Source organism: Passer domesticus, chromosome 6 (genome assembly GCF_036417665.1).
Source record: "Passer domesticus isolate bPasDom1 chromosome 6, bPasDom1.hap1, whole genome shotgun sequence".
Lineage (NCBI taxonomy): Eukaryota > Metazoa > Chordata > Aves > Passeriformes > Passeridae > Passer > Passer domesticus.
The window spans coordinates 2,839,467-2,858,583 of NC_087479.1; the positions used below are offsets into that span (position 1 = coordinate 2,839,467).

A 19,117-nucleotide genomic window follows, 5' to 3' on the forward strand; every position below is an offset into this window, starting at 1 on the left:
GGAACAAGACAACCTCTAAGGGGCCCTTCCAAGCCAAACGTTTCTGGGATTCTGTGATCAGAGGGGCTAGGTGCTGCTCAGCTCAATTTCTGTTTCGAACCAATTCAGCACTCTCAGTTTGATTTCAAGTGGTCTGTTCATGAGCCCAGAATGCACAGTGTGTGGCATTGAATACTACTATGGGCCTGGCTGAGATCAATAAAACCTTGTACACTCTGGATTCTGCAAAATTGCATTTTATTGAAAAAAGGGGAAATAATTTCCCAGTTTGCCACTCATAAATGCCCTATATCTAGAACATTATTATGGGTCCCAACACACAGAGATACTAGATATGGCTTTACATGTATATAAAAATGATATCATATATGTAATATACTCTAGGCATGTGTTATATAATAGATGTTATACAGTTATGTTCCAGTATAATTTATACACCATATATATATGCTCTGTTTATTATATATGTTATAAATATATCTATTTTATGGAAAGGCTTCCAGACATAAATGTACTTGGAGCAACAATATGTTCCAAAAGAGATAGTGACACGAAACACATGCTCTACTCATACTATTTAAACGTAATTACACATTCAACTCTTTAAAGTAATGTTTTACCCTCACATCATAACTACAGATTTCATATATTTTATATTATTTCTATCAGAATAGTGCTTTGTTTTACGGTAATTTACTAACATATATAATTTATAAAAATTATAGTCTATAATAGGAATACACTACATATATATATCTGCGAAATAAAAATCTAGATTCCACTGTATGCAAAAATTCAGGTCGGCTCCAATCCTTGTGGTCCCATGCTGATGTCAAGCTGTCCATTCCAGGGAGAAGGACAGGCTCCATCCACTGACTGATCCTGGGCCAGCAGTGCCGATTTTTCCTCTTGGTCCTTCTTGCCCCGTTGTTTTTCTCTTTCTTGGTCCCACATTCCCACTTCTGTCATGCTTGAAATTTTGCCCCTTTTCAAAGGCCGGGAAAAGCTGCATGTTGCAGGTGGGCTTTGGAGAGGTTGGCCCTGCTTGTACGGCACGTGTTCTCTTTGTGTGCTTTTTCAGCAATGGGAGAGTTCCTAGGCAAGCAGGGCTCAGTGCGGTCGGGGCGCTTTGTTGGCAAATGAAAAGATGCAAGGAGGTAGAAGACAGCCGCCCGTGGCCCTGCACCTGCTGAGGCGGCAGGAGAGGCAGTGGGACCTTTGCCAAAGCTTTGCAGGCATCCTCTTCTCCTGAAAGCACCAAATGGGGACTGCAAGGTGGTTCTCTGCTGGCAGGTGCGAGCAGCACAAGCACAGCTCTGTGCTCAGAGCCATAACTCTTCCCCTTCATCCGGTAAATCCTCAGCAAGAAGGATTCTTCTGAACCACTTGTAGAGAATGTGGTACTCATAGAGCGCATGGGCGTGGGCAGCCGGTTGCTGGGCCAGGTGCTGGAGGAGATTGTATGGCTCAGCTCTTTGGACATCTGCGGGTAAGTTGATGTCCTGAGGAAGCCTCTGGTTGCCCACAATGAAGTGGTGGAGGCATTTTGCTCGCAGACATAAGTGCAGGCTGTTGATGATATCCAGCAGTCGTACCACGAGATCTCTCCTGCGCCACTCTGAGACGGGTGTGATGTTGAGCAGGTGCATGACAATGGTCTTCATGGTGTAGGTGGAAAAGCTGAAGCCCAGAGGAAGACGGGTGAAGAACTGCAGGCATTTGAGGTGCAGGCTGTCAGGGGGGGCCTGCCTGGCAATGTGCTTGAAGAACTCAACCTCTGCCACAGCGTAGGACTCGGGCCAGGTTGTGCTTGCTGTGTAGGCCTCTCTAGGCTGGCTGCACACAAAGATGGCTGAGTCACCTCTCCGCACGCCGAAGAACAGCTCAATCCTGAAGCTTTCCTGCCCGTAGGACACCTGGAATTGGCAGGAGCGTGTGGAGGGCATCAGCCTTAAATGCCAGTTGTGTGACTGAGGCAGAGCTGGCCAGACTGCTCTCACCAGCTGGTAAAACCAGCGGGCAGTTTTCTGCACGTCGAGGTAGGAGCCGGTGCACAGGGTGTCTAGGAGGCTGGGATCCTGATTGCTGCTCAGCTCCTCCTCGGGGTGGTGCAGGAAGCACAGCATGTCCTCAGCCTGCTGCTCCCTGCTGCAGGTGCACTCCAGCTGCACGCGGACACGGAAGTTCCTGACGTGCCTCTGCTCTTCACTCTCCAGCTCCAGGTGGAAGCTGTGGCCCCGGGGAGGAGTCATGGGGATGAGCACGCTGTAGACGACATCCTGCTCACGGGGACTCCAGCCTTCAAAGGCACTGCCCACCCCGATGGCTCGTTGCAGGACCGGGTAGAAACTGTTGGCCAAAACATGGCCAAAGTACATGGTATAATTATCCATGAGGTCAGTTATCCACTCACAGCCTCTCTGCAGGTCCTGTACAGGCCACTGGATGCGCTCCATTACAACTTCTCCAAGGAAATCGTCAAAATCATCCTCTTCTTCTTCTTGGACATCATTTGCAACATCGTTGTTGTTTTCCGCAACTGCAGCCTCATTGACATCTTCATTGCCAACGTTATCTTCTTCGTTTGCCGCCACATTGCCCGCTTCCTCTTCATCTGCCCCACGGTTGTCTTGTTCATCCTCCTCTCTGCTCAGGCTGTTTTTCCACCCAATCAACCAGAGGACCAAGAGAAGGGCCAGGAGCACAGCAACAGCTAAAAGCTGCAAGAGCTGCACCTGCTTCAGCTGCTCCTGGGTGAGCTGTTCCACCTCCTGCTCCAGATGAATCCTCTCCCATTCCAGATGCTTTGCACGCTCTTCCATGCGCAGACGTGTTTCCTCATCCAAAGCGTCAGCCACGTGCTGTGGGTACTGGATGAGGCTTTTCAAGAGCATGAAAAGGAATACCATGGGCTCCATGGTCTGCAGGAGGAAGGAGAGAAGCCCGTGAGTGGGGCGGGGAGGGAGGATCCTCAGGGATGTGGGCACAGGAAGGACAGGGCCCCACACAGCCAGCATGCAGGCAGCAAGGCCTGTCTCCCTGCCCCAGCAGCTCCAGCTCCAGCCCTGTGGCCTGCCCAAGGTTCTCCTAGGCGGGGCTGTCCCCGCATGCAGAGGGAGAAGCCAGCCCCAGGTGCAGCGTTTCTGCCCCAGCCCTTGTTCCCAGCACAGCCTCCCCACCACGTGTGCACTCACCGCTTGCCAAAGCAATGCAAGGCCAGCGTGAGCTGCTGGGGCCTTTCTTTGCTGCCGGCATTGTGACACGTGCCCCGTGATGTCACACGTGTCACAGCACGTCACAAGCCAGCCAACCACACCCTCTGTCTCCTGAGCCGACTAGTGGCTCAGGCACTCAGAGTGGCCCTGCTTAGAGCTGCCCTTGACTGAAACTTTTCCAAAGCACTCCCATTGTTGTCTCTTTTGCAATGATTTTCATCTGCCCTTCCTTGGCAATCTGATAGATATCCCTGTTGGAATGCAGCCTTGAGGATCATTGAGTCTGAGCTTTGACTCCTCACTGGTTGAGCTACACTTAAATCTGGAAGCGAGTGTGGTTGAAAAAGTGGCTCACGATCACACAGTGCAACTGCAAACTTCACACTGCCCACTGCTCCAATCGGCCAGCTCCCCAGATGCCACTTCCACATGACTTTTTAACCGTTCTGAGGGTGCTGACTCAGCCATTTCCCCAGGCAATCTGTTCCCAAGCTTGACATCCTTGTTGTTGAAGGAATATTTCCTGGAGAAATGCAAGCTAAGCCTCCCATGGCACAACTTGAGGGCATTTCCTCTGCTCACATTGTTTGTTCCCTGGGCAGATAGAATGGCCCACACTCAGTTACAACCTGCCTTCATCTGCACCGTGCCAGGCCATTGGGCTGTGAAAGCAGCTGCTGGACAAGGAGAGAAGGGTGGTTCATTTGCACTGCACTTCCCACCATCCAGTGGGACAAAACGGGTTCTGGATGGGCAGAAGAGCTTCACATTGCCCATCAGGGTTTCCCTGTGAGGACAAGCTTTATGCCAAACACATCAGCCAAGGGAATTCATCCCTATCAAGGCAGAAGAGAAAAGCAGATTTTTCCTTGTAGAAAATGGGAAGGTTTGGGGTGAAAGTCAGTGCTGGAATGACGTGGGATGTCCATGTGGATTTTGCTATCCTGCAAGGCCACCCTGTGAAGAGGGGATGGATGTCGGCAGCCATCCAGCTTTGGCCACAGCTTTCTGCCCGTGTGTCTCTGGAGCCTTGGAGGGGAAGGCTGCGCGGCTGGCGGTGCCTTTCAGCAGCTCTCATGCTACCAGCCCTGGCTGCCCCAAGGCTCTTTGGACTCAGCACAGGTGCTGGAGCAGGAAGAATTGATCACCGGGCTTTGGAGACTCCAGAGACAAGTATGGATGATGAGAGTGCAGAGAAGACAGAATCAGCAGTGCACAGCTTCTTCTCTCAGCCATCAATCACAGAAAATTCCAACGTTACTGTTTGGGTTGGGGGTCTTTTTTGTGTTTGTTTGGAGCTTTTTCCTCCACGGGAAAACCTGAGGCATTTGCCATATTGTACACCTGGACTGGAGAGGTCCACGCTCAGTGCTGCCTAGATGGAAGTCAGAATTGTGCCTTTGTCTCTCCCTTTCCCCTGTTAAGATGTGTCAGTGGGAGGGATTGATGGGTAGCAGCGTTTCTCTTTTCTCACCTTGTGCTCAGGAGCTGGGAGAGCCGCCCAGCCCCCTCCCCTGTCCCAGCTTGACCCTAGGAGGGTTCTGCAGTAGGGTAAGGTGGCATGTTGCCAGTCTTTAAGCTGCCAGCACTGGTGCTAGCCAAGGTGGAAGACTCATCGCTATGGCTTTGAGTTGGCTCACAGCTGCCAGCATCATGGCTGTGTCCCACTCCACATTGGTCCTGCTATCAAGTCGGAGGGCACGAGCATGACTGTGCTAAGTCCATCTGGAAACCATGACTCCATGTGCCACCTCCACACATTGCTGCAGTGCCTCAAGCAATGACAATTCTAGCAATTCCATGGTCAGCTGTTGCCAGTGCTTGACAACTCTTTCAGAGGAGACATTTTATCTTAATACCCAATCTAAACCTCTCCTGGCAGAACTTGAGGCACTTTCCTCTTGTCTTCTCCCCTTGTTTCCTGTGAGCAGAGGGTGACCGGCACCAGCCCCACGCTCCTGTCTGGGAGCTGCAGAGAGTGAGCAGGTTCCTGTCGGATGCTGCCTGTGACTGCAGCCGTGTGTGCCCCACTCTCAGTGTGGCCGGCACTGGCGGCCCTGCTGCCCTGCTCCCGGAGCCCTGTTCCCGGGCACAGCCGTTCCCTGGCCGGGCACGGCCCCATGGGCTGCTCCCTGCTGCGGCCTGGGCCGGCCCCAGAGCAGGGTCCCCCTGCGGGTGGCCCCGGGCCGGCCGCGTGTCCCCAGCGGGCTGTGCCCGGGCAGCTGCCTCAGCCGTGAGGGCCGCAGAGCTGCGGGAGCCCACGGCTCTCTGCCGGCCGCCCTGCAGAGCTCCCAGCTGCAGCTGGCAGGGCCCGAGCGCCCGCCCTGCGCCCTGCCGCAGGCACGGACAGGCCAGGCCCCGCTTGCTGCCCTCATGGCGGCACTCCTGGCCCCAGCGCTCTCCAGGGCCTTCTCCAGGGGCACCTTCCTGCGGCCTTTGAGTCCCTGCCCGGGAGCCAGCAGAGACCTGCAGAGGGGCTGTTGCCAAGGGCCTGCAGGTACAGCGCCAGGGCCAGAGGCTTCCCAGTGCCACAGGAAGGGCGGCCTTAGGCTGAAGATGGGGAAGGAATTCTGGCCTCGAAGGCTGCTTGGGGCTGGCCCACACTGCCCACAGAAGCTGTGGCTGCCCCATCCCTGGCAGTGTTCCAGGCCAGCTTGGGTGGGCCTTGCAGCAACGTGGCCTGGCGGAAGGTGTCCTTGCCCTTGGCAGCCGGGCTGGAACAAGACAACCTCTAAGGGGCCCTTCCAAGCCAAACGTTTCTGGGATTCTGTGATCAGAGGGGCTAGGTGCTGCTCAGCTCAATTTCTGTTTCGAACCAATTCAGCACTCTCAGTTTGATTTCAAGTGGTCTGTTCATGAGCCCAGAATGCACAGTGTGTGGCATTGAATACTACTATGGGCCTGGCTGAGATCAATAAAACCTTGTACACTCTGGATTCTGCAAAATTGCATTTTATTGAAAAAAGGGGAAATAATTTCCCAGTTTGCCACTCATAAATGCCCTATATCTAGAACATTATTATGGGTCCCAACACACAGAGATACTAGATATGGCTTTACATGTATATAAAAATGATATCATATATGTAATATACTCTAGGCATGTGTTATATAATAGATGTTATACAGTTATGTTCCAGTATAATTTATACACCATATATATATGCTCTGTTTATTATATATGTTATAAATATATCTATTTTATGGAAAGGCTTCCAGACATAAATGTACTTGGAGCAACAATATGTTCCAAAAGAGATAGTGACACGAAACACATGCTCTACTCATACTATTTAAACGTAATTACACATTCAACTCTTTAAAGTAATGTTTTACCCTCACATCATAACTACAGATTTCATATATTTTATATTATTTCTATCAGAATAGTGCTTTGTTTTACGGTAATTTACTAACATATATAATTTATAAAAATTATAGTCTATAATAGGAATACACTACATATATATATATCTGCAAAATAAAAATCTAGATTCCACTGTATGCAAAAATTCAGGTCGGCTCCAATCCTTGTGGTCCCATGCTGATGTCAAGCTGTCCATTCCAGGGAGAAGGAGAGGCTCCATCCATTGACTGATCCTGGACCAGCACTGCCGATTTTTCCTCTTGGTTCTTCTTGCCCCGTTGTTTTTCTCTTTCTCTGTCCCACATTCCCACTTCTGTCATGCTTGAAATTTTGCCCCTTTTCAAAGGCCGGGAAAAGCTGCATGTTGCAGGTGGGCTTTGGAGAGGTTGGCCCTGCTTGTACGGCACGTGTTCTCTTTGTGTGCTTTTTCAGCAATGGGAGAGTTCCTAGGCAAGCAGGGCTCAGTGCGGTCGGGGCGCTTTGTTGGCAAATGAAAAGATGCAAGGAGGTAGAAGACAGCCGCCCGTGGCCCTGCACCTGCTGAGGCGGCAGGAGAGGCAGTGGGACCTTTGCCAAAGCTTTGCAGGCATCCTCTTCTCCTGAAAGCACCAAATGGGGACTGCAAGGTGGTTCTCTGCTGGCAGGTGCGAGCAGCACAAGCACAGCTCTGTGCTCAGAGCCATAACTCTTCCCCTTCATCCGGTAAATCCTCAGCAAGAAGGATTCTTCTGAACCACTTGTAGAGAATGTGGTACTCATAGAGCGCATGGGCGTGGGCAGCCGGTTGCTGGGCCAGGTGCTGGAGGAGATTGTATGGCTCAGCTCTTTGGACATCTGCGGGTAAGTTGATGTCCTGAGGAAGCCTCTGGTTGCCCACAATGAAGTGGTGGAGGCATTTTGCTCGCAGACATAAGTGCAGGCTGTTGATGATATCCAGCAGTCGTACCACGAGATCTCTCCTGCGCCACTCTGAGACGGGTGTGATGTTGAGCAGGTGCATGACAATGGTCTTCATGGTGTAGGTGGAAAAGCTGAAGCCCAGAGGAAGACGGGTGAAGAACTGCAGGCATTTGAGGTGCAGGCTGTCAGGGGGGGCCTGCCTGGCAATGTGCTTGAAGAACTCAACCTCTGCCACAGCGTAGGACTCGGGCCAGGTTGTGCTTGCTGTGTAGGCCTCTCTAGGCTGGCTGCACACAAAGATGGCTGAGTCACCTCTCCGCACGCCGAAGAACAGCTCAATCCTGAAGCTTTCCTGCCCGTAGGACACCTGGAATTGGCAGGAGCGTGTGGAGGGCATCAGCCTTAAATGCCAGTTGTGTGACTGAGGCAGAGCTGGCCAGACTGCTCTCACCAGCTGGTAAAACCAGCGGGCAGTTTTCTGCACGTCCAGGTAGGAGCCGGTGCACAGGGTGTCTAGGAGGCTGGGATCCTGATTGCTGCTCAGCTCCTCCTCGGGGTGGTGCAGGAAGCACAGCATGTCCTCAGGCTGCTGCTCCCTGCTGCAGGTGCACTCCAGCTGCACGCGGACACGGAAGTTCCTGACGTGCCTCTGCTCTTCACTGTCCAGCTCCAGGTGGAAGCTGTGGCCCCGGGGAGGAGTCATGGGGATGAGCACGCTGTAGACGACATCCTGCTCACGGGGACTCCAGCCTTCAAAGGCACTGCCCACCCCGATGGCTCGTTGCAGGACCGGGTAGAAACTGTTGGCCAAAACATGGCCAAAGTACATGGTATAATTATCCATGAGGTCAGTTATCCACTCACAGCCTCTCTGCAGGTCCTGTACAGGCCACTGGATGCGCTCCATTACAACTTCTCCAAGGAAATCGTCAAAATCATCCTCTTCTTCTTCTTGGACATCATTTGCAACATCGTTGTTGTTTTCCGCAACTGCAGCCTCATTGACATCTTCATTGCCAACGTTATCTTCTTCGTTTGCCGCCACATTGCCCGCTTCCTCTTCATCTGCCCCACGGTTGTCTTGTTCATCCTCCTCTCTGCTCAGGCTGTTTTTCCACCCAATCAACCAGAGGACCAAGAGAAGGGCCAGGAGCACAGCAACAGCTAAAAGCTGCAAGAGCTGCACCTGCTTCAGCTGCTCCTGGGTGAGCTGTTCCACCTCCTGCTCCAGATGAATCCTCTCCCATTCCAGATGCTTTGCACGCTCTTCCATGCGCAGACGTGTTTCCTCATCCAAAGCGTCAGCCACGTGCTGTGGGTACTGGATGAGGCTTTTCAAGAGCATGAAAAGGAATACCATGGGCTCCATGGTCTGCAGGAGGAAGGAGAGAAGCCCGTGAGTGGGGCGGGGAGGGAGGATCCTCAGGGATGTGGGCGCAGGAAGGACAGGGCCCCACACAGCCAGCATGCAGGCAGCAAGGCCTGTCTCCCTGCCCCAGCAGCTCCAGCTCCAGCCCTGTGGCCTGCCAAAGGTTCTCCTAGGCGGGGCTGTCCCCGCATGCAGAGGGAGAAGCCAGCCCCAGGTGCAGCGTTTCTGCCCCAGCCCTTGTTCCCAGCACAGCCTCCCCACCACGTGTGCACTCACCGCTTTCCAAAGCAATGCAAGGCCAGCGTGAGCTGCTGGGGCCTTTCTTTGCGGCCGGCATTGTGACACGTGCCCCGTGATGTCACACGTGTCACAGCACGTCACAAGCCAGCCAACCACACCCTCTGTCTCCTGAGCCGACTAGTGGCTCAGGCACTCAGAGTGGCCCTGCTTAGAGCTGCCCTTGACTGAAACTTTTCCAAAGCACTCCCATTGTTGTCTCTTTTGCAATGATTTTCATCTGCCCTTCCTTGGCAATCTGATAGATATCCCTGTTGGAATGCAGCCTTGAGGATCATTGAGTCTGAGCTTTGACTCCTCACTGGTTGAGCTACACTTAAATCTGGAAGCGAGTGTCGTTGAAAAAGTGGCTCACGATCACACAGTGCAACTGCAAACTTCACACTGCCCACTGCTCCAATCGGCCAGCTCCCCAGATGCCACTTCCACATGACTTTTTAACCGTTCTGAGGGTGCTGACTCAGCCATTTCCCCAGGCAATCTGTTCCCAAGCTTGACATCCTTGTTGTTGAAGGAATATTTCCTGGAGAAATGCAAGCTAAGCCTCCCATGGCACAACTTGAGGGCATTTCCTCTGCTCACATTGTTTGTTCCCTGGGCAGATAGAATGGCCCACACTCAGTTACAACCTGCCTTCATCTGCACCGTGCCAGGCCATTGGGCTGTGAAAGCAGCTGCTGGCCAAGGAGAGAAGGGTGGTTCATTTGCACTGCACTTCCCACCATCCAGTGGGACAAAACGGGTTCTGGATGGGCAGAAGAGCTTCACATTGCCCATCAGGGTTTCCCTGTGAGGACAAGCTTTATGCCAAACACATCAGCCAAGGGAATTCATCCCTATCAAGGCAGAAGAGAAAAGCAGATTTTTCCTTGTAGAAAATGGGAAGGTTTGGGGTGAAAGTCAGTGCTGGAATGACGTGGGATGTCCATGTGGATTTTGCTATCCTGCAAGGCCACCCTGTGAAGAGGGGATGGATGTCGGCAGCCATCCAGCTTTGGCCACAGCTTTCTGCCCGTGTGTCTCTGGAGCCTTGGAGGGGAAGGCTGCGCGGCTGGCGGTGCCTTTCAGCAGCTCTCATGCTACCAGCCCTGGCTGCCCCAAGGCTCTTTGGACTCAGCACAGGTGCTGGAGCAGGAAGAATTGATCACCGGGCTTTGGAGACTCCAGAGACAAGTATGGATGATGAGAGTGCAGAGAAGACAGAATCAGCAGTGCACAGCTTCTTCTCTCAGCCATCAATCACAGAAAATTCCAACGTTACTGTTTGGGTTGGGGGTCTTTTTTGTGTTTGTTTGGAGCTTTTTCCTCCACGGGAAAACCTGAGGCATTTGCCATATTGTACACCTGGACTGGAGAGGTCCACGCTCAGTGCTGCCTAGATGGAAGTCAGAATTGTGCCTTTGTCTCTCCCTTTCCCCTGTTAAGATGTGTCAGTGGGAGGGATTGATGGGTAGCAGCGTTTCTCTTTTCTCACCTTGTGCTCAGGAGCTGGGAGAGCCGCCCAGCCCCCTCCCCTGTCCCAGCTTGACCCTAGGAGGGTTCTGCAGTAGGGTAAGGTGGCATGTTGCCAGTCTTTAAACTGCCTGGACTGGTGCTAGCCAAGGTGGAAGACTCATCGCTATGGCTTTGAGTTGGCTCACAGCTGCCAGCATCATGGCTGTGTCCCACTCCACATTGGTCCTGCTATCAAGTCGGAGGGCACGAGCATGACTGTGCTAAGTCCATCTGGAAACCATGACTCCATGTGCCACCTCCACACATTGCTGCAGTGCCTCAAGCAATGACAATTCTAGCAATTCCATGGTCAGCTGTTGCCAGTGCTTGACAACTCTTTCAGAGGAGACATTTTATCTTAATACCCAATCTAAACCTCTCCTGGCAGAACTTGAGGCACTTTCCTCTTGTCTTCTCCCCTTGTTTCCTGTGAGCAGAGGGTGACCGGCACCAGCCCCACGCTCCTGTCTGGGAGCTGCAGAGAGTGAGCAGGTTCCTGTCGGATGCTGCCTGTGACTGCAGCCGTGTGTGCCCCACTCTCAGTGTGGCCGGCACTGGCGGCCCTGCTGCCCTGCTCCCGGAGCCCTGTTCCCGGGCACAGCCGTTCCCTGGCCGGGCACGGCCCCATGGGCTGCTCCCTGCTGCGGCCTGGGCCGGCCCCAGAGCAGGGTCCCCCTGCGGGTGGCCCCGGGCCGGCCGCGTGTCCCCAGCGGGCTGTGCCCGGGCAGCTGCCTCAGCCGTGAGGGCCGCAGAGCTGCGGGAGCCCACGGCTCTCTGCCGGCCGCCCTGCAGAGCTCCCAGCTGCAGCTGGCAGGGCCCGAGCGCCCGCCCTGCGCCCTGCCGCAGGCACGGACAGGCCAGGCCCCGCTTGCTGCCCTCATGGCGGCACTCCTGGCCCCAGCGCTCTCCAGGGCCTTCTCCAGGGGCACCTTCCTGCGGCCTTTGAGTCCCTGCCCGGGAGCCAGCAGAGACCTGCAGAGGGGCTGTTGCCAAGGGCCTGCAGGTACAGCGCCAGGGCCAGAGGCTTCCCAGTGCCACAGGAAGGGCGGCCTTAGGCTGAAGATGGGGAAGGAATTCTGGCCTCGAAGGCTGCTTGGGGCTGGCCCACACTGCCCACAGAAGCTGTGGCTGCCCCATCCCTGGCAGTGTTCCAGGCCAGCTTGGGTGGGCCTTGCAGCAACGTGGCCTGGCGGAAGGTGTCCTTGCCCTTGGCAGCCGGGCTGGAACAAGACAACCTCTAAGGGGCCCTTCCAAGCCAAACGTTTCTGGGATTCTGTGATCAGAGGGGCTAGGTGCTGCTCAGCTCAATTTCTGTTTCGAACCAATTCAGCACTCTCAGTTTGATTTCAAGTGGTCTGTTCATGAGCCCAGAATGCACAGTGTGTGGCATTGAATACTACTATGGGCCTGGCTGAGATCAATAAAACCTTGTACACTCTGGATTCTGCAAAATTGCATTTTATTGAAAAAAGGGGAAATAATTTCCCAGTTTGCCACTCATAAATGCCCTATATCTAGAACATTATTATGGGTCCCAACACACAGAGATACTAGATATGGCTTTACATGTATATAAAAATGATATCATATATGTAATATACTCTAGGCATGTGTTATATAATAGATGTTATACAGTTATGTTCCAGTATAATTTATACACCATATATATATGCTCTGTTTATTATATATGTTATAAATATATCTATTTTATGGAAAGGCTTCCAGACATAAATGTACTTGGAGCAACAATATGTTCCAAAAGAGATAGTGACACGAAACACATGCTCTACTCATACTATTTAAACGTAATTACACATTCAACTCTTTAAAGTAATGTTTTACCCTCACATCATAACTACAGATTTCATATATTTTATATTATTTCTATCAGAATAGTGCTTTGTTTTACGGTAATTTACTAACATATATAATTTATAAAAATTATAGTCTATAATAGGAATACACTACATATATATATCTGCGAAATAAAAATCTAGATTCCACTGTATGCAAAAATTCAGGTCGGCTCCAATCCTTGTGGTCCCATGCTGATGTCAAGCTGTCCATTCCAGGGAGAAGGAGAGGCTCCATCCACTGACTGATCCTGGGCCAGCAGTGCCGATTTTTCCTCTTGGTCCTTCTTGCCCCGTTGTTTTTCTCTTTCTTGGTCCCACATTCCCACTTCTGTCATGCTTGAAATTTTGCCCCTTTTCAAAGGCCGGGAAAAGCTGCATGTTGCAGGTGGGCTTTGGAGAGGTTGGCCCTGCTTGTACGGCACGTGTTCTCTTTGTGTGCTTTTTCAGCAATGGGAGAGTTCCTAGGCAAGCAGGGCTCAGTGCGGTCGGGGCGCTTTGTTGGCAAATGAAAAGATGCAAGGAGGTAGAAGACAGCCGCCCGTGGCCCTGCACCTGCTGAGGCGGCAGGAGAGGCAGTGGGACCTTTGCCAAAGCTTTGCAGGCATCCTCTTCTCCTGAAAGCACCAAATGGGGACTGCAAGGTGGTTCTCTGCTGGCAGGTGCGAGCAGCACAAGCACAGCTCTGTGCTCAGAGCCATAACTCTTCCCCTTCATCCGGTAAATCCTCAGCAAGAAGGATTCTTCTGAACCACTTGTAGAGAATGTGGTACTCATAGAGCGCATGGGCGTGGGCAGCCGGTTGCTGGGCCAGGTGCTGGAGGAGATTGTATGGCTCAGCTCTTTGGACATCTGCGGGTAAGTTGATGTCCTGAGGAAGCCTCTGGTTGCCCACAATGAAGTGGTGGAGGCATTTTGCTCGCAGACATAAGTGCAGGCTGTTGATGATATCCAGCAGTCGTACCACGAGATCTCTCCTGCGCCACTCTGAGACGGGTGTGATGTTGAGCAGGTGCATGACAATGGTCTTCATGGTGTAGGTGGAAAAGCTGAAGCCCAGAGGAAGACGGGTGAAGAACTGCAGGCATTTGAGGTGCAGGCTGTCAGGGGGGGCCTGCCTGGCAATGTGCTTGAAGAACTCAACCTCTGCCACAGCGTAGGACTCGGGCCAGGTTGTGCTTGCTGTGTAGGCCTCTCTAGGCTGGCTGCACACAAAGATGGCTGAGTCACCTCTCCGCACGCCGAAGAACAGCTCAATCCTGAAGCTTTCCTGCCCGTAGGACACCTGGAATTGGCAGGAGCGTGTGGAGGGCATCAGCCTTAAATGCCAGTTGTGTGACTGAGGCAGAGCTGGCCAGACTGCTCTCACCAGCTGGTAAAACCAGCGGGCAGTTTTCTGCACGTCCAGGTAGGAGCCGGTGCACAGGGTGTCTAGGAGGCTGGGATCCTGATTGCTGCTCAGCTCCTCCTCGGGGTGGTGCAGGAAGCACAGCATGTCCTCAGGCTGCTGCTCCCTGCTGCAGGTGCACTCCAGCTGCACGCGGACACGGAAGTTCCTGACGTGCCTCTGCTCTTCACTGTCCAGCTCCAGGTGGAAGCTGTGGCCCCGGGGAGGAGTCATGGGGATGAGCACGCTGTAGACGACATCCTGCTCACGGGGACTCCAGCCTTCAAAGGCACTGCCCACCCCGATGGCTCGTTGCAGGACCGGGTAGAAACTGTTGGCCAAAACATGGCCAAAGTACATGGTATAATTATCCATGAGGTCAGTTATCCACTCACAGCCTCTCTGCAGGTCCTGTACAGGCCACTGGATGCGCTCCATTACAACTTCTCCAAGGAAATCGTCAAAATCATCCTCTTCTTCTTCTTGGACATCATTTGCAACATCGTTGTTGTTTTCCGCAACTGCAGCCTCATTGACATCTTCATTGCCAACGTTATCTTCTTCGTTTGCCGCCACATTGCCCGCTTCCTCTTCATCTGCCCCACGGTTGTCTTGTTCATCCTCCTCTCTGCTCAGGCTGTTTTTCCACCCAATCAACCAGAGGACCAAGAGAAGGGCCAGGAGCACAGCAACAGCTAAAAGCTGCAAGAGCTGCACCTGCTTCAGCTGCTCCTGGGTGAGCTGTTCCACCTCCTGCTCCAGATGAATCCTCTCCCATTCCAGATGCTTTGCACGCTCTTCCATGCGCAGACGTGTTTCCTCATCCAAAGCGTCAGCCACGTGCTGTGGGTACTGGATGAGGCTTTTCAAGAGCATGAAAAGGAATACCATGGGCTCCATGGTCTGCAGGAGGAAGGAGAGAAGCCCGTGAGTGGGGCGGGGAGGGAGGATCCTCAGGGATGTGGGCGCAGGAAGGACAGGGCCCCACACAGCCAGCATGCAGGCAGCAAGGCCTGTCTCCCTGCCCCAGCAGCTCCAGCTCCAGCCCTGTGGCCTGCCAAAGGTTCTCCTAGGCGGGGCTGTCCCCGCATGCAGAGGGAGAAGCCAGCCCCAGGTGCAGCGTTTCTGCCCCAGCCCTTGTTCCCAGCACAGCCTCCCCACCACGTGTGCACTCACCGCTTTCCAAAGCAATGCAAGGCCAGCGTGAGCTGCTGGGGCCTTTCTTTGCGGCCGGCATTGTGACACGTGCCCCGTGATGTCACACGTGTCACAGCACGTCACAAGCCAGCCAACCACACCCTCTGTCTCCTGAGCCGACTAGTGGCTCAGGCACTCAGAGTGGCCCTGCTTAGAGCTGCCCTTGACTGAAACTTTTCCAAAGCACTCCCATTGTTGTCTCTTTTGCAATGATTTTCATCTGCCCTTCCTTGGCAATCTGATAGATATCCCTGTTGGAATGCAGCCTTGAGGATCATTGAGTCTGAGCTTTGACTCCTCACTGGTTGAGCTACACTTAAATCTGGAAGCGAGTGTCGTTGAAAAAGTGGCTCACGATCACACAGTGCAACTGCAAACTTCACACTGCCCACTGCTCCAATCGGCCAGCTCCCCAGATGCCACTTCCACATGACTTTTTAACCGTTCTGAGGGTGCTGACTCAGCCATTTCCCCAGGCAATCTGTTCCCAAGCTTGACATCCTTGTTGTTGAAGGAATATTTCCTGGAGAAATGCAAGCTAAGCCTCCCATGGCACAACTTGAGGGCATTTCCTCTGCTCACATTGTTTGTTCCCTGGGCAGATAGAATGGCCCACACTCAGTTACAACCTGCCTTCATCTGCACCGTGCCAGGCCATTGGGCTGTGAAAGCAGCTGCTGGCCAAGGAGAGAAGGGTGGTTCATTTGCACTGCACTTCCCACCATCCAGTGGGACAAAACGGGTTCTGGATGGGCAGAAGAGCTTCACATTGCCCATCAGGGTTTCCCTGTGAGGACAAGCTTTATGCCAAACACATCAGCCAAGGGAATTCATCCCTATCAAGGCAGAAGAGAAAAGCAGATTTTTCCTTGTAGAAAATGGGAAGGTTTGGGGTGAAAGTCAGTGCTGGAATGACGTGGGATGTCCATGTGGATTTTGCTATCCTGCAAGGCCACCCTGTGAAGAGGGGATGGATGTCGGCAGCCATCCAGCTTTGGCCACAGCTTTCTGCCCGTGTGTCTCTGGAGCCTTGGAGGGGAAGGCTGCGCGGCTGGCGGTGCCTTTCAGCAGCTCTCATGCTACCAGCCCTGGCTGCCCCAAGGCTCTTTGGACTCAGCACAGGTGCTGGAGCAGGAAGAATTGATCACCGGGCTTTGGAGACTCCAGAGACAAGTATGGATGATGAGAGTGCAGAGAAGACAGAATCAGCAGTGCACAGCTTCTTCTCTCAGCCATCAATCACAGAAAATTCCAACGTTACTGTTTGGGTTGGGGGTCTTTTTTGTGTTTGTTTGGAGCTTTTTCCTCCACGGGAAAACCTGAGGCATTTGCCATATTGTACACCTGGACTGGAGAGGTCCACGCTCAGTGCTGCCTAGATGGAAGTCAGAATTGTGCCTTTGTCTCTCCCTTTCCCCTGTTAAGATGTGTCAGTGGGAGGGATTGATGGGTAGCAGCGTTTCTCTTTTCTCACCTTGTGCTCAGGAGCTGGGAGAGCCGCCCAGCCCCCTCCCCTGTCCCAGCTTGACCCTAGGAGGGTTCTGCAGTAGGGTAAGGTGGCATGTTGCCAGTCTTTAAACTGCCTGGACTGGTGCTAGCCAAGGTGGAAGACTCATCGCTATGGCTTTGAGTTGGCTCACAGCTGCCAGCATCATGGCTGTGTCCCACTCCACATTGGTCCTGCTATCAAGTCGGAGGGCACGAGCATGACTGTGCTAAGTCCATCTGGAAACCATGACTCCATGTGCCACCTCCACACATTGCTGCAGTGCCTCAAGCAATGACAATTCTAGCAATTCCATGGTCAGCTGTTGCCAGTGCTTGACAACTCTTTCAGAGGAGACATTTTATCTTAATACCCAATCTAAACCTCTCCTGGCAGAACTTGAGGCACTTTCCTCTTGTCTTCTCCCCTTGTTTCCTGTGAGCAGAGGGTGACCGGCACCAGCCCCACGCTCCTGTCTGGGAGCTGCAGAGAGTGAGCAGGTTCCTGTCGGATGCTGCCTGTGACTGCAGCCGTGTGTGCCCCACTCTCAGTGTGGCCGGCACTGGCGGCCCTGCTGCCCTGCTCCCGGAGCCCTGTTCCCGGGCACAGCCGTTCCCTGGCCGGGCACGGCCCCATGGGCTGCTCCCTGCTGCGGCCTGGGCCGGCCCCAGAGCAGGGTCCCCCTGCGGGTGGCCCCGGGCCGGCCGCGTGTCCCCAGCGGGCTGTGCCCGGGCAGCTGCCTCAGCCGTGAGGGCCGCAGAGCTGCGGGAGCCCACGGCTCTCTGCCGGCCGCCCTGCAGAGCTCCCAGCTGCAGCTGGCAGGGCCCGAGCGCCCGCCCTGCGCCCTGCCGCAGGCACGGACAGGCCAGGCCCCGCTTGCTGCCCTCATGGCGGCACTCCTGGCCCCAGCGCTCTCCAGGGCCTTCTCCAGGGGCACCTTCCTGCGGCCTTTGAGTCCCTGCCCGGGAGCCAGCAGAGACCTGCAGAGGGGCTGTTGCCAAGGGCCTGCAGGTACAGCGCCAGGGCCAGAGGCTTCCCAGTGCCACAGGAAGGGCGGCCTTAGGCTGAAGATGGGGAAGGAATTCTGGCCTCGAAGGCTGCTTGGGGCTGGCCCACACTGCCCACAGAAGCTGTGGCTGCCCCATCCCTGGCAGTGTTCCAGGCCAGCTTGGGTGGGCCTTGCAGCAACGTGGCCTGGCGGAAGGTGTCCTTGCCCTTGGCAGCCGGGCTGGAACAAGACAACCTCTAAGGGGCCCTTCCAAGCCAAACGTTTCTGGGATTCTGTGATCAGAGGGGCTAGGTGCTGCTCAGCTCAATTTCTGTTTCGAACCAATTCAGCACTCTCAGTTTGATTTCAAGTGGTCTGTTCATGAGCCCAGAATGCACAGTGTGTGGCATTGAATACTACTATGGGCCTGGCTGAGATCAATAAAACCTTGTACACTCTGGATTCTGCAAAATTGCATTTTATTGAAAAAAGGGGAAATAATTTCCCAGTTTGCCACTCATAAATGCCCTATATCTAGAACATTATTATGGGTCCCAACACACAGAGATACTAGATATGGCTTTACATGTATATAAAAATGATATCATATATGTAATATACTCTAGGCATGTGTTATATAATAGATGTTATACAGTTATGTTCCAGTATAATTTATACACCATATATATATGCTCTGTTTATTATATATGTTATAAATATATCTATTTTATGGAAAGGCTTCCAGACATAAATGTACTTGGAGCAACAATATGTTCCAAAAGAGATAGTGACACGAAACACATGCTCTACTCATACTATTTAAACGTAATTACACATTCAACTCTTTAAAGTAATGTTTTACCCTCACATCATAACTACAGATTTCATATATTTTATATTATTTCTATCAGAATAGTGCTTTGTTTTACGGTAATTTACTAACATATATAATTTATAAAAATTATAGTCTATAATAGGAATACACTACATATATATATCTGCGAAATAAAAATCTAGATTCCACTGTATGCAAAAATTCAGGTCGGCTCCAATCCTTGTGGTCCCATGCTGATGTCAAGCTGTCCATTCCAGGGAGAAGGAGAGGCTCCATCCACTGACTGATCCTGGGCCAGCAGTGCCGATTTTTCCTCTTGGTCCTTCTTGCCCCGTTGTTTTTCTCTTTCTTGGTCCCACATTCCCACTTCTGTCATGCTTGAAATTTTGCCCCTTTTCAAAGGCCGGGAAAAGCTGCATGTTGCAGGTGGGCTTTGGAGAGGTTGGCCCTGCTTGTACGGCACGTGTTCTCTTTGTGTGCTTTTTCAGCAATGGGAGAGTTCCTAGGCAAGCAGGGCTCAGTGCGGTCGGGGCGCTTTGTTGGCAAATGAAAAGATGCAAGGAGGTAGAAGACAGCCGCCCGTGGCCCTGCACCTGCTGAGGCGGCAGGAGAGGCAGTGGGACCTTTGCCAAAGCTTTGCAGGCATCCTCTTCTCCTGAAAGCACCAAATGGGGACTGCAAGGTGGTTCTCTGCTGGCAGGTGCGAGCAGCACAAGCACAGCTCTGTGC

The 19,117-nt window shown here is 52.9% G+C and overlaps 1 protein-coding gene across 1 annotated transcript; it reads right to left on the reverse strand.

The window, feature by feature from the left end:
* Nucleotides 1-1,322: 1,322 nt before the first annotated feature.
* On the reverse strand, nt 1,323-2,918 carry LOC135301998 (inositol 1,4,5-trisphosphate receptor-interacting protein-like 1). The gene has a single exon (XM_064422580.1). It carries the CDS (start codon nt 2,916-2,918, stop codon nt 1,323-1,325), a length of 1,596 nt encoding a protein of 531 aa, XP_064278650.1.
* Between the last annotated feature and the right edge of the window lie 16,199 nt (nt 2,919-19,117).

Coding starts and splice junctions, on each gene's coding strand:
- LOC135301998 (XM_064422580.1), bottom strand. CDS start 2,918: ATGGAGCCCATGGTATTCCTTTTCATGCTCTTGAAAAGCCTCATCCAG.